The sequence below is a fragment of the Mercenaria mercenaria genome, chromosome 17 (assembly GCF_021730395.1).
Source record: "Mercenaria mercenaria strain notata chromosome 17, MADL_Memer_1, whole genome shotgun sequence".
Taxonomy (NCBI): domain Eukaryota; kingdom Metazoa; phylum Mollusca; class Bivalvia; order Venerida; family Veneridae; genus Mercenaria; species Mercenaria mercenaria.
In genome coordinates this window covers 20,448,888-20,461,676 of record NC_069377.1, presented here as the reverse complement: position 1 = coordinate 20,461,676, position 12,789 = coordinate 20,448,888, and the positions used below count along the sequence as shown (strand labels likewise).

Here is a 12,789-nt window from a genome sequence, read left to right as displayed (position 1 = left end):
ATTACGCGAGGAAAAGATAGATTTTGCTCTTCTTACAGAGACTTGGTTTTCGGACGACAAACAACACCAATATGAAACGTCTGATCTCAATCAAAATGGCTACAAACTGAGTGTTACGAACAGGCAAAATATGGTAGGTGGTGGTGTTGCATATTTGGCAGTTGATTTTCAAGAACATTACTGTGCATGTAGTTGGGATTTACAGACCTCCATCTTTATCCACTTGTTCCCAGTTCGTCACAGATTTCTTTCAATATATGGAGGGAGTACTACCACTGTACTCAAATGTAATGGTCGTGGGTGACTTTAATCTTCACATCCACGATGTCACAAATGCAGTAACAGAATTCAATAATTCTTTGTACGCCATGGGTTTACAACAACATGTACAATTTAATACACACACTGGTGGTAACATTCTTGATTTGGTCCTTACGGAAGTCGTAAATGGTGTTGAAGTAGTTTCTTGTGAACAGGGTCCATATATTTCTGATCACTGTGCAGTCAAAATTGTGACAATTGTTAGAAAGGAAAGTATAACCAATGAGGTGGTGCTCTTTAGAAATTTCAAAGACATGGATACGAACACATTTTCAAGCGATCTGAGAAAAATGACAATCGAAAGTGATAATGTCGACCTTTTTGTTGAAGAATTTCAGACAGCAGTAGAAAAGATTATGAACTCACACGCACCATTTATAGAAAAACCCTGGTTCACAGAAAAACTTCTTCACCTTAAAAGAGTGGCTTGCAAATCTGAACGTTTGTGGAAGAAACATGGACAATCACATCTGCATGAAGCCTTCAAAACAGCACGTAAAAACTGCGAAAAAGAACTCAAACATGAGAAAAAATCATCTCTGAGATGCAAAAGGTGACTCGAAAAAGCTTTATAGATTTGTATCTGAGACAACAGGCACCACTAGGTCTGAGAACCCTATGCCAACTGGACATGACAGTACACTGGCCGAGAAATTTGCAGATCATTTCATGAATAAAATCGAAAAAATTCGAGAACCGTTGAAACATTTCGATAATTTTCAACCATGCGAAAAAGATATTCCTTGTTTTGACAGTTTTAAAGATCTGAGCGAGGAAGAAGTTAGAAAACTTATAAACCAACTACAGAAAAAATCATGTGAACTTGATATTCTACCAACAAAAGTGCTAAAATCATACTTGGATGAGCTGTTGCCTGTTATTACCAAATTGGTTAATTTGTCGTTGCGCGACGGCATCTTTCCAACAAAATGGAAACAGGCAATTGTAAGACCTTTGTTGGAGGAAATGGAACTGGAACTTGAATTTGCAAACTACAGGCCTGTTAGTAATCTAACGATTCTGTCAAAATTAATTGAAAAAAGCAGCTCTATTCAGGCTCAATGATGTAAACAAACACAATCTGCTACCAAAAAAAAACAATCTGCTTACGGGAAAAAACATTCTAAAGAATCAGCATTGTTACGTCTCGTAAATGATTTACTGGATGCTATGGAGAAGAAAGAAGTTACGGCGCTAATTGCCATCGATCTCAGTGCCGCCTTTGATACTGTAGATCATGACATTCTTGTTGATGTGTTAAACAAGCAGTATGGCGTTCGTGGAACAGCACTGAGCTGGGTTGATTCCTATCTGCGCCCCAGAAGTTGTCGTGTGTCAATTCAGCCATGTCATTTCCACGTCAATTAAATTGTAGCGTTCCACAAGGGAGCTGCTTAGGACCTTGGCTATATTTGACATATGCTGGGACACACAGCTAATAAACGCTTTAAACCATCATCTCCAACAGTAGAATCCCAGGCAATACAAGAACTTGAACAATGTGCTAAAACAATCAACAACTGGATGAATGAAAATAAGCTTAAAATGAACACTTCCAAAACCGAGTTCACCATGTTTGGTAGTAGGCAACAGCTCTCTAAGTGTTCAACTGACAAAATATGCATTTTAGGCGATGAAGTGAAATCAGTGAGCTTTATTCGATATCTAGGTGCATTCCTGTATGAAAACTTGAATCCAAAAAGAGCATGTAAAACGAAAGTGTAGAACAGCAATGCTCAACTACTTCAGAATAAAACGTATCCGGAAATATCTTACCAAAGAGGCTACCGAAACCCTTGTCCTGTCATTGGTAATATCCCATGTAGATTATTATAATATCATTCTGTGTGGTATTGCTCAAAGCGAAGTAAACAAAATGCAACGAATTCAGAACATGTGTGCAAAACTTGTCCTAAATCGAAGAAAATATGACAGCTCCAAGCAAGCGCTGTATGACCTTCACTGGCTACCAATCGAAGCCAGAATCACATTCAAAATGCTCAACTACATGTATAATTGTTCAGTTGGAAACCTTCCAGAATATCTTTCTGAACTTCTCATAAAACAAACACAGACAAGGAACTTGCGTTCTTCAAATTCCATTACTGGGTGTTTCGTTGTTCCGTTCAACAAGCGCAAAACGTTCAGCGACAGAAGTTTTGGTACTGTTGGACCTATACTCTGGAATGAATTGCCTCTCGAAATAAGGAACTCAGACACAATAGATGTTTTCAAAAAGAAGCTGAAAACTCATTATTTTGGAAATTACTTTGCACTCTTTGAGAGACTGTGACTGTAATTTTTAAGAGATTGAAGTAACGTGAACTGGATGATTTTATTATGTAAATACATTCGAATATGAATTATGTTATAACAAATACAAAATACAGTTGTTTGTAATAACTTCTGGACATGTCGCAATAACCCACTTATTCTTACTTAATAACAAACAGCTGTCTTACTGTATCTTAATATTCCAATATTTTATTAATCTTATCTGATGCTTGATCTTTTTTAATGCTTACTAAATAGTTTTTACAATGATATTTATGCTCATTTATGTCATATGTCATTTAAAATTTCTTAATTTTTGTCGTATTTTTTATGTATTTGTAAAACGCCATTGAATATGTTTTGCGTAAAAATAGGCGTTTAATCAAATAAAACAGTTTCAGTTTCAGTTGTTTTTGTTTGAATACTGCGTTGTTGTACTTGAAGTGTCTTTGTTCGTGTTTGTGTACTGAATTGCAGTAATTTGTAGAATATGTCTATTCATATTCAATGTTTTCATTCTGTTTTATTGTATTTGAAGCCGTGTTTGTATACTGTTTTATTGTTTTTATGTTTATTTCTACTTGCTTGAATACTTAATTGCGTCGTTGAATTTTCTATGTTCTTGCCTGTAATCTGTATTGTTGTATTTGTAGTACATATTTATGTTCTTGTTTGTATTATGCATTGCTGTATTTCAAGCTTCTGTGTTTTGTTTGTGTACTGAATTGCTGTTTTATCAGTGTTTTGTTCTGGAAACTACATTGCTAATTGTTTATATGTTGTGTTGTTGTATTTGTGTTTCTGTGCTTTTGTCTCTACACGTATACAGTATCGCTGTATTGAAGTATCTGTAGTTTTGTTTGTATGCTTCATTCCATTCTTTGTAGGGAATCGATCGATATGCAGTTAAAAAACAAATTCTAAATACATATAAGGGAATCGATCCTAACGATTTTCCTCACTAAGCGGCGAAAATCGGAACCGATCCCTCTACGGTAACATTCGATATACCGAATGAGATATATACTTATCAAATTGAAAAATCTGTACTTCCGACACAAGCACAGAGCGTCTAACTTAGAATATTTTTGAAGAATACGCTTTTTCCTTGTGCCTAATAAGTGTCCACATAACTTGTCCGAATAGCAACGTCTTGCACATCAGTACAGATATTGGCAGTGTTGTTTTTATTCCAAAATCTACCTTTAATTTAATTGATTAGAAATCGATCCTGCGCAAAGCAACGAAAATTAGGAGCGATCCCTCTACGGTAGCATGCGATAAACCGAATGAGATTATTGTTTACTATCGACTTGAAAAATGTGTACCTCGGTCCGTGCTGTCATTAAACAGTTCTTTTCAAATGTTATGGCATAAGTTGAAGTCGGATCGATTCCTGATTGAGGCAGTGCCTTATTTCATATTAGTATCTGTGTTCTTGTTGTATACTGTATTGCTGTTCTGTTTATATACTGCATCGTATTCTTTGTAGTGTCTGTGTTCTTGTTTGTATACTGTATTATTGTTTTGTTTATATACTGCAGTGTCTGTGTTCTTGTTTGTATACTGTATTATTGTTTTGTTTATATACTGCAGTGTCTGTGTTCTTGTTTGTATACTGTATTATTGTTTTGTTTATATACTGCAGTGTCTGTGTTCTTGTTTGTATACTGTATTACTGTTTTGTTTATATACTGTAGTATCTGTGTTCTTGTATACCGCATTACTGTCTTGTTTATATACTGCAGTGTCTGTGTTCTTGTTTCTATACTGTATTACTGTTTTGTTTATATACTGTAGTATCTGTGTTCTTGTATACCGCATTACTGTCTTGTTTATATACTGCAGTGTTTATGTTCTTGTTTGTATACTGTATTACTGTTTTGTTTATATACATGCATACTGTATTTGTAGTATATGTGTTCATGTTTGATTGATTCAAAGCTGTTATGTCTTTTTTGAAGATTTTGTCGGTTTTTTTTTTGTATATTGCATTGTTGTTTTGGAAATAACTGTGTTCTTGTTTGTATACTGCAGTGTTGTTTTATAGTATCTTTATACTGCATTGTTGTATCTGAAGATTCATTGTCTTATCTGTAGTATACATTTTTTGTTTGGATACTGGATTGTTGTCGTCAAAGTATTTTATTGTTGTTTGTATATGGTACTGTTTGTTCGAAGTTTCCGTGTTTTTATTTCGTTTATTGTTTCTCAAGTTTCCATGTTCTCAACAGTCGTACATTAAAATTGTATACATTATTATTGTTATTATAATTCCAGATTTATGTTATATTATATTCTATTATATTATATTGCATGTTTGTCTTGGAAGTTTATTTGTCCTTGTTTCTGTCCTTCATGTTTGTATTTGAAGTAATTAACTTTGGTCTCGACTGTCGTACTAGATTACACATTGATATTTTCTGAAATGAATGATTAATATATTTCAGGGACTTACATGCTAACGGTATATCTGCGTTGCCCAGAAAAAGTTTCGAGAATCTTCCCAAATTGATGGAATTAAGATTACACTCCCAGAAAACTCCTATGACGTCAATAGCTTATGATGCTTGGACCAACATAGGAGATGAACTCATAAACTTGTTTGTGAGCCAGAATGGTTTGTCGACATACCCTCATCAAGTTTTAGAGGAAGGTTCATATCCAAAATTAGAGAGAATGTAAGTTCCAAAAATATAATTTTGTCAGAACTATTTAAATCTTAATATCTTGATACGCTTGAAATTTAGAATTGATGTTATATGTAAAATTTTACGAAACCGTATTGGTAGTAAAGTCACTGACGCCAGAGTATGCATTACTTAGCGTGCCAGGAAGCGAGGTTAATGATTAATAATTTATCAAAAGCAGGGTATTCAGGTATTGTATTACACATGGGCTGATCCATTTTTATCACATTTTAATCCTGTCTGTCGATTTTGAGCCTTGTCTAGTTTTATCCAGTCTACATGGCCCCAAAGCACATTTCAGATAATATTGAAATTAATGTTACCTGAAGGAGTAATAATAATAATAACGATAATATAATAATGATGATAACATCTTTTTTTATAAAAGGTAGAACATGAAGATATTGATCAATACTAAGTACAAATGATGCATCTTAATTTTAAACGTGGCTTTCTGAACAACAATAACAATCAAATTACACAATCATATAAACTAATTACTATCACATTCATTCTTAGATAAATACCCCTTAAAATAGATATTGCTTAAGTATACATTCTATTACTGCACTTCTTGCTGTTACAGTTTTGCAGACAACAACGCAATATCGAATGTGACGGAATATGGATCTGAAGCGTTTCCCACCTCCCAGAAGTTCTTATACTCCCAGAAGAGGCTGACATTTACACCATTCGCTGCTTATCCCGCTTTACACACATTGTACGTGAAATGTCATACGGTAGTCTGACTGACACTCATTTATCATATTAATTACGCTGTCACCATTTGTTAGTGCAACTGAATGTTCTTTTGCGACATTTATTTGTGTTTAAATGCTGCGTTACTGTATGATAATTATGTGGAACTATGGTTGTGCATGGATCAAACTCTAGTGTAGTGTATTGTCAATGTGCTAAAACAGGGTCAGTCATATCATATACAATGACTGCTTTGTACAAAGCGGGACATTAAACATTGTATAAGATATCCGCGTTATTCTATTTGCAGGTATCTTCATGCTAATTTGATTACACACATAGAGAGTGATGACTTCTGCAACATGACGAATCTACAAAACTTGTACATCAATAGAAACTTACTCACTGAAGATAACATAGACGATGATGCTTTCCAGTGTTTGCCTGTACTCGACCTTCTGTAAGACTCTTGCTGTCTTCTATCTTTGCAAAAAGTAGTTTGTTAATGTGATTTTAAAATATTCATTTGATATCATTTAATCTTTCTATAATTTAAGAAGCAGAATGAGGCAAAAACATTCGGTATAATAACTTGTAAAACGTAGATATGTTTGTGTTATAAGTAGTAAGAGAATAATGGACAGTATGAACATTATATTGTGGAATAATGTGGTCATTAACTTTGTGGGAATTGGAATGCTACCACTGAATATGATTTCATCGCGCTATAATGCTTGCATATTAACAATTTCAGACAGATGGGAAGCAATCTGATACAGTATGTACCAAATGCATTGAAGAGCAGCACAGTTCTTCCAGCTCTAACAGAGTTATATATGCAGAACAACCACATCACGTTCCTGGAAACTGGCACATTCACCAATTTATCAACGTTATCCACACTGTGAGTGACATTTGCGTAATACAATTTGGCTAGTGAAATTGGGAGGGTGTGGGGTGGATGTTATGTCAATAGACAGCCTGTGCTAATTATGCCTATTGATGGTTTACCATTTGTTAGGTAGGGAATAGGTTTCCGACCAGTTACAAGAGAATGCCTTGACCCACAGGAGTCAAACTTCAGTCGTATAAGGAGTCACTAAGTAAAATGTCAACATGGCAATAACCTCAAGACTGAAAAACTGTTTCCACTCAATACCTAGAGAGGTTAGGCATTCAGTCGTCAAATCTAATAAGATTATTGCCTGTGGACAATACATGACCCCTTTGATTTTATGGATCAGTAGGCCAAAGGTCAAGGTAACTTTGATTTCATGGTTGAACACTATTTCCTCTTAATATATAAATAACGTTTAAGCGTACTGCTTATAACTAGAATTATTGCATGTGGTTAACAGATGACCCTGGTGTTTCGGTGACCAATCAGTCAAATGTCAAGTTTTCAGTGACATTCAAATTAAAAAAGGTTCCAACCGGTATCTGGAGCAGTTTTAGGCTTATAGCTGCCAGATTTCATTGGATAGTTGCCTGTTGTCAGAAGAACCCATTGCTTTAGGATCAGTGTGTCTTTTGATAAATAATAGCTTTAGAACGTTTTAGCCTATGACTTTCAAATGTCACGAGTTTGTACATGACACTCTCAGTTTTAGGTCAATAGATCAAAGACCAAAGCCGTAGCGTACAAAATTACCTACCCATTCGTTTATGATTAGCCATAATTGATTAGCGCATGTGTGGTCTTGCTTTGATTGCTGATTAATTGCTGATAATCAAAATATGGTATCGAAACTATGAAAACTTTTCAACTGACTGAAAATCTAAATAGATAAAATGAGATATATTTGATCTGATTAAAAAAAGATGAACTCATTTATTTGTTTTGAAGAAAGACTAACATATATTTTATTTGCTTTCTGTTTCAGAATATTGACTGAAAATAAAATTGTAGCCATAGAAAACAACGTATTCAATGCAGACATTGAATATTTGTAAGTATTTCTTGCACAATCTTGCTGTGAGGAGAGTTGTAATATATATGCATTCATTTCTTAATATAACTTAAGGTAGTTCTGCACGTTACAATCGAAATTTTTTCTACAATGTAGAATTTGATTAAACTCCTATATTTCAAAACTTCAGAATATACTAAGAAACTTCAGCAAATAAAAAAGATAGGGTCGTGTGCTTGATTTTTTGCTAGACTGATTTGAAAAATTTCGACTTCATGCAAGTTTTCGTAATGGGAGTCTATGGGGAAATCGCAACTTTCATAACATTTTCGCGAATAGAAATTTTTCTACAATGTAGATTTTAATGAAACTTCTCACAGTTGTAAATAAATATATGGCCTATAATATGGTGAAATAAAATGTATAGGTCCCTGTGCTTATTTTTGACATATTTGGCTATGATTAAAGTGAACCGCCTATTTTAAGCTAATTTTAAGACATTATTTTGAGTTATTTAAGTGTCAGATGTTTTAATATCATTTTTTAACTTTATAAAGATATTAACAGTGCAATTTTAATAAATTTACCCACTGGTTGCCATTAATTCATAAAATGATTTCCGTTTCCGCACCCCGAATCCAGGCATTATTCTACGTTTTCCGGATAAATGACGTTACGCCATTACTTCCTGTTTATCAAACGTGCAGAATTACCTTAATGTCAAATACAACTTTATATACCATGTTCTAAAAATTATTTTCACCTTAATTTTATCTAATAATTCTCATAAACTTTTACGTATTATAAGCATATTATTTTCAGGAAACTGGACGGCAATGAATTCCGCTTCACACACCAATTTCCATTCAGCAACTTACAAAATATGAAACTTTTGTGGCTTAGTAGTAATGTCATAGATTACATTCCACCGTCTGCTTTTGCAAACTGCACTTCCCTAATAGAGATGTAAGCAGTTTTTTTTATGATTTTGATTTTATTTGGACGCCTGTAGTATCGGGCTGTCATTTTGGTTAGCAAACAATAGTCTTTGTTTAGTTAAGATAAAATATCAAATAACAATTACGTATATTATGATTCCTTTGAAAACAAACGGTTTTTAATATCACTATCTATTGCTTGTATTACACAGCAATATGTATCTTATCATCATATTGTAGCAAATGTTAACATAGCTTTAATATTTAATCAATAAAACTTACACATTTTTTCAGTCAAATGGCCTACAACAATATAGCCCAGTTACTAAAGTCGCATTTTGAGAACTGTCCGCTGTCTGGGGATATTTTGTTCAATGACAATGATATTGGATACATAGAGGACGGCACCTTTGATCACGTTACTTCTATGACAAGATTGTAAGTTCATTCAATGTTTATAAAAAATTGTACATGAAACATTCTATTATGTGTTTGCTGAAATTTGGCCGATAGATGGTTGGCAATATGAAAAAACTCTCAGTAATGAATAGCTTTCGACCATTGCTATATAATTATCGAATTTTTAATGACGAATCTAAAACAATTTGCAGCATAATGTCATAATGATAAGTTTCCTTTCCACATGTCAAGAATGTGACAGGGCAAATATGACAAGAAGACACTAAATACTCTCTAGCTGAAACTATAATTAAAACTATTTGATTTGACTACGCCAGCGATACTGCAGCCATTTTTAGCTCGACTATACGAAGTATAAGGAGATCTATCCTACTCGACCCGGCGTCGGCGTCGGCGTCTTTCCGCGTCCCAACCTTGGTTAAAGTTTTTTTTACACTTTCTCTTTTTTCAATTTATCTCTGTAATTACTTGATGGATTTGATTCAAACTTGAAATACTTATTCCTCATCATCCACATCATCTGACATAAGGGCCATAACTCTGGCACCAATATTTCATGAATTATCCCCCATTTTCACTTAAAATTTCAGGTTAAAGTTTTGATGCACTTTCACTCTATCTCTGTTATTACTGAATGGATTTGATTCAAACTTAAAATATTGTTCAACATCATCACCCACATCATGTGACACAAGATGCATAACTCTAGCACCATTTTTTTCATGAATTATTCCCCCTTTTTACTTAGAATTTCAGGTTAAGTTTTGATGCACTTTCACTCTACCTCTGTTATTACTGAATCGATTTGATTCAAACTTAAACAGTTGTTCAACATCATTACCCTCATCATATGACACAAGGTGCATAACTCGGGGACCTATTTTTCATGAATTATTTCCCCTTTTTACTTAGAATTTTAGGTTAAAGTTTTGATGCACTTTTAATCTGTCTCTGTTATTACTGAATGGATTTGATTCAAACTTAAAAGAGTTGTTCAACATCATCACCCACACCATATGACACAAGGTGCATAACTCTGGCACCAATATTTAATGAATTATGCTCCTTTTTGCTTAGGATATACTTATATAGTGTTTTGATACATTTTATCTTTACCTCTCTTATTACTTTAAGCTGATATTTTTGACATAGACTCGGGCTATTGTGCAATATCATCATCCACAATTGGAGTCATTAAACACTCCAGTGACAGCTCTCGTTTCCTCAGATGTGCCCAGTTTTACTATCCGGCATCGAAATAGTCGAGCGCGCTATCTCCTGTGAAAGCTCTTGTTGTTTAATCACGATTCATATCGGAATTACTAACCGGATATGGAATATATCTGGTCAGAAAGTGACATTTGTTGACCAGTAGAAATACAAGAAATTTGTAGAAGGCGAGATAAAATGCAATATGAGGATTACTATGGGATTAAAGTGACGGATTTTACATAAAAACCTTAATTATGATAGTACTTTTTTACACAAGATATTTTGATTTTCCTAGTACTGTAGCAAACAACGTATTGACAAGACTTCCAAATGGTGGCGACTTTGCAGACCTGTCCATTATTGATGCTGGAGATACTCTGCAAGGAACATTGGACTTTTCTAACAACCGACTTGTCTTCCTCGAGACTAACACATTTGTGAATCTCGCTGTTGCAGATTATCTGTAAGAAAAACTGCATTTTTAGCTCACCTGAGCAATACTCAGGTGAGTTTTTCTGATCACTCGATGTCCGGCGTCTGTCTGTCTGTCGTCTGTCTGCCGTCTGTCTGTCTGTCGTCTGTCTGTCCGTCAATATTTAGCTTGTGTATGCGATAGAGGCTGTATTTTTCAACTGATCTTCATGAAATATGGCCAGAATGATTACCTTGAGGAAAGCTAGGCCGAGGTTGAAAATGGGTCATCTGGGGTTAAAAACTAGGTCACTAGGTCAAATTAAAGAAAAACCTTGTGTATGCGATGGAGGCTGTATTTTTCAATTAATCTTCATGAATTTTGGTCAGAATAATTGCCTTGATAAAGTCTAGATCAAGCTTGAATATGGGTCATCTGGGCTCAAAAAGAAGGTCATTAAGTCAAATCAAAGAAAAACCTTGTGTATGCGATAGAGGCTATATTTTTCAATTGATCTTCATGAAATTCAGTCAGAATGATTGCCTTGATAAAATCTTGGTCAAGTTTGAAAATGGGTCATCTGGAGTTAAAAACTAGGTCACTAGGTCAAATTAAAAAAAAATCTTGTGTATGCAATAGAGGCTGTATTTTTCAATTAATCTTCATGAATTTTGGTCAGAACGATTGCCTTGATTCAATCTAGGTCAGGTTTGAATATGGGTCATCTGGGGTCAAAAAATAGGTCACTAGGCCAATTCAAAGGAAAACCTTGCATATGCGATAGAGGCTATATTTTTAATTGATCTTCATGAAATTCAGTCAGAATGATTGCCTTGATAAAATCTTGGTCAAGTTTGAATATGGGTCATTTTGGGTCAAAAATTAGGTCACTAGGTCAAATCAAAGAAAAACCTTGTGTATGCGATAGAGGCTTTATTTTTCAATTGATCTTTATGAAATTTGGTCAGAATTATTGCCTTGATAAAATCTAGGTTGAGTTTGGTTATTGGTCATCTGTGGTCAAAAACTAGGTCACTAGGTCAAATCAAAGGAAAACCTTGTGTATGTGATAGAGGCTGTACTTTTCAATTGATCTTCATGAAATTTGGTCAGAATGATTGCCTTGATAAAATCTAGGTCAAGTTCGAATATAGGTCATCTGGAGTCAAAAACTAGGTTACTAGGTCAAATACAAAAAAATACTTGTGTTTGCTCCAATTTTAATGATAATTGGTCAGAATATTTTTTCCATGCAAACACTAGGTCTATGTTTACACTGTTATGGTGTATTATGGTGCGTTTCTCAGGTGAGCGACCTAGGACCATCTTGGCCCTCTTGTTGTTTTGTATGTTGAATATGATGATTTATGTATAAATTCTCAGCCATAACTATCAAAAACAAGAGGGTCATGATGACCCTGGATCGCTCACCTGAGTAATATGAGCTACATGTTTCAAATGTCAAACTGATGATAAAATATTAAGAAAGTCAGTAGTTCACATTCATGGTTAATGAAATTCAGTTTTACGATTTGTATGCAACACTGTGTATGTCACCAAAATTTCAAGGCTGTATCTTAAAAAACAAGAAAGTAGGTCAGTAGGTCAAGGTCACAGTCAAGTGACATCATATTACTTGGGGTCATCAGGTAATTTTAATTAAACAGACTTGGAAATAGGATCAGATGATTTTTTAAGTATTTTTCCTATATAACTCACATAATAACTAAGTGACCCCAAGGCGGGGCCTGTTTTAACCCCAGAGGCATAATTTGAATAATTTTGGTAGAGAACTACTAGACAATGCATCATACCAAATATCAAAAGCCTAGGTCGTATGGTTTCAGACAAGAATATTTTTAAAGCTTTTTCCTGTATATAAGTCTATATAAAACTTGGGACCCCCAGGGCAG

At 34.4% G+C, this 12,789-nt stretch overlaps 1 protein-coding gene across 2 annotated transcripts in view; it reads left to right on the top strand.

The window, feature by feature from the left end:
* LOC123536980 (leucine-rich repeat-containing protein 15-like) overlaps window positions 1–12,789 on the top strand; it is an 81,535-nt gene that overhangs the window by 65,528 nt on the left and 3,218 nt on the right. For both annotated transcript variants that reach the window (XM_045320507.2, XM_053529221.1), the window contains exons 13-20: window positions 5,046–5,276; window positions 5,872–6,006; window positions 6,295–6,444; window positions 6,739–6,888; window positions 7,868–7,933; window positions 8,717–8,860; window positions 9,127–9,270; window positions 10,760–10,927. In XM_045320507.2, the coding sequence (XP_045176442.2) occupies window positions 5,046–5,276; window positions 5,872–6,006; window positions 6,295–6,444; window positions 6,739–6,888; window positions 7,868–7,933; window positions 8,717–8,860; window positions 9,127–9,270; window positions 10,760–10,927 (1,188 nt within the window). The remainder of the gene's footprint in view (window positions 1–5,045; window positions 5,277–5,871; window positions 6,007–6,294; window positions 6,445–6,738; window positions 6,889–7,867; window positions 7,934–8,716; window positions 8,861–9,126; window positions 9,271–10,759; window positions 10,928–12,789) is intronic.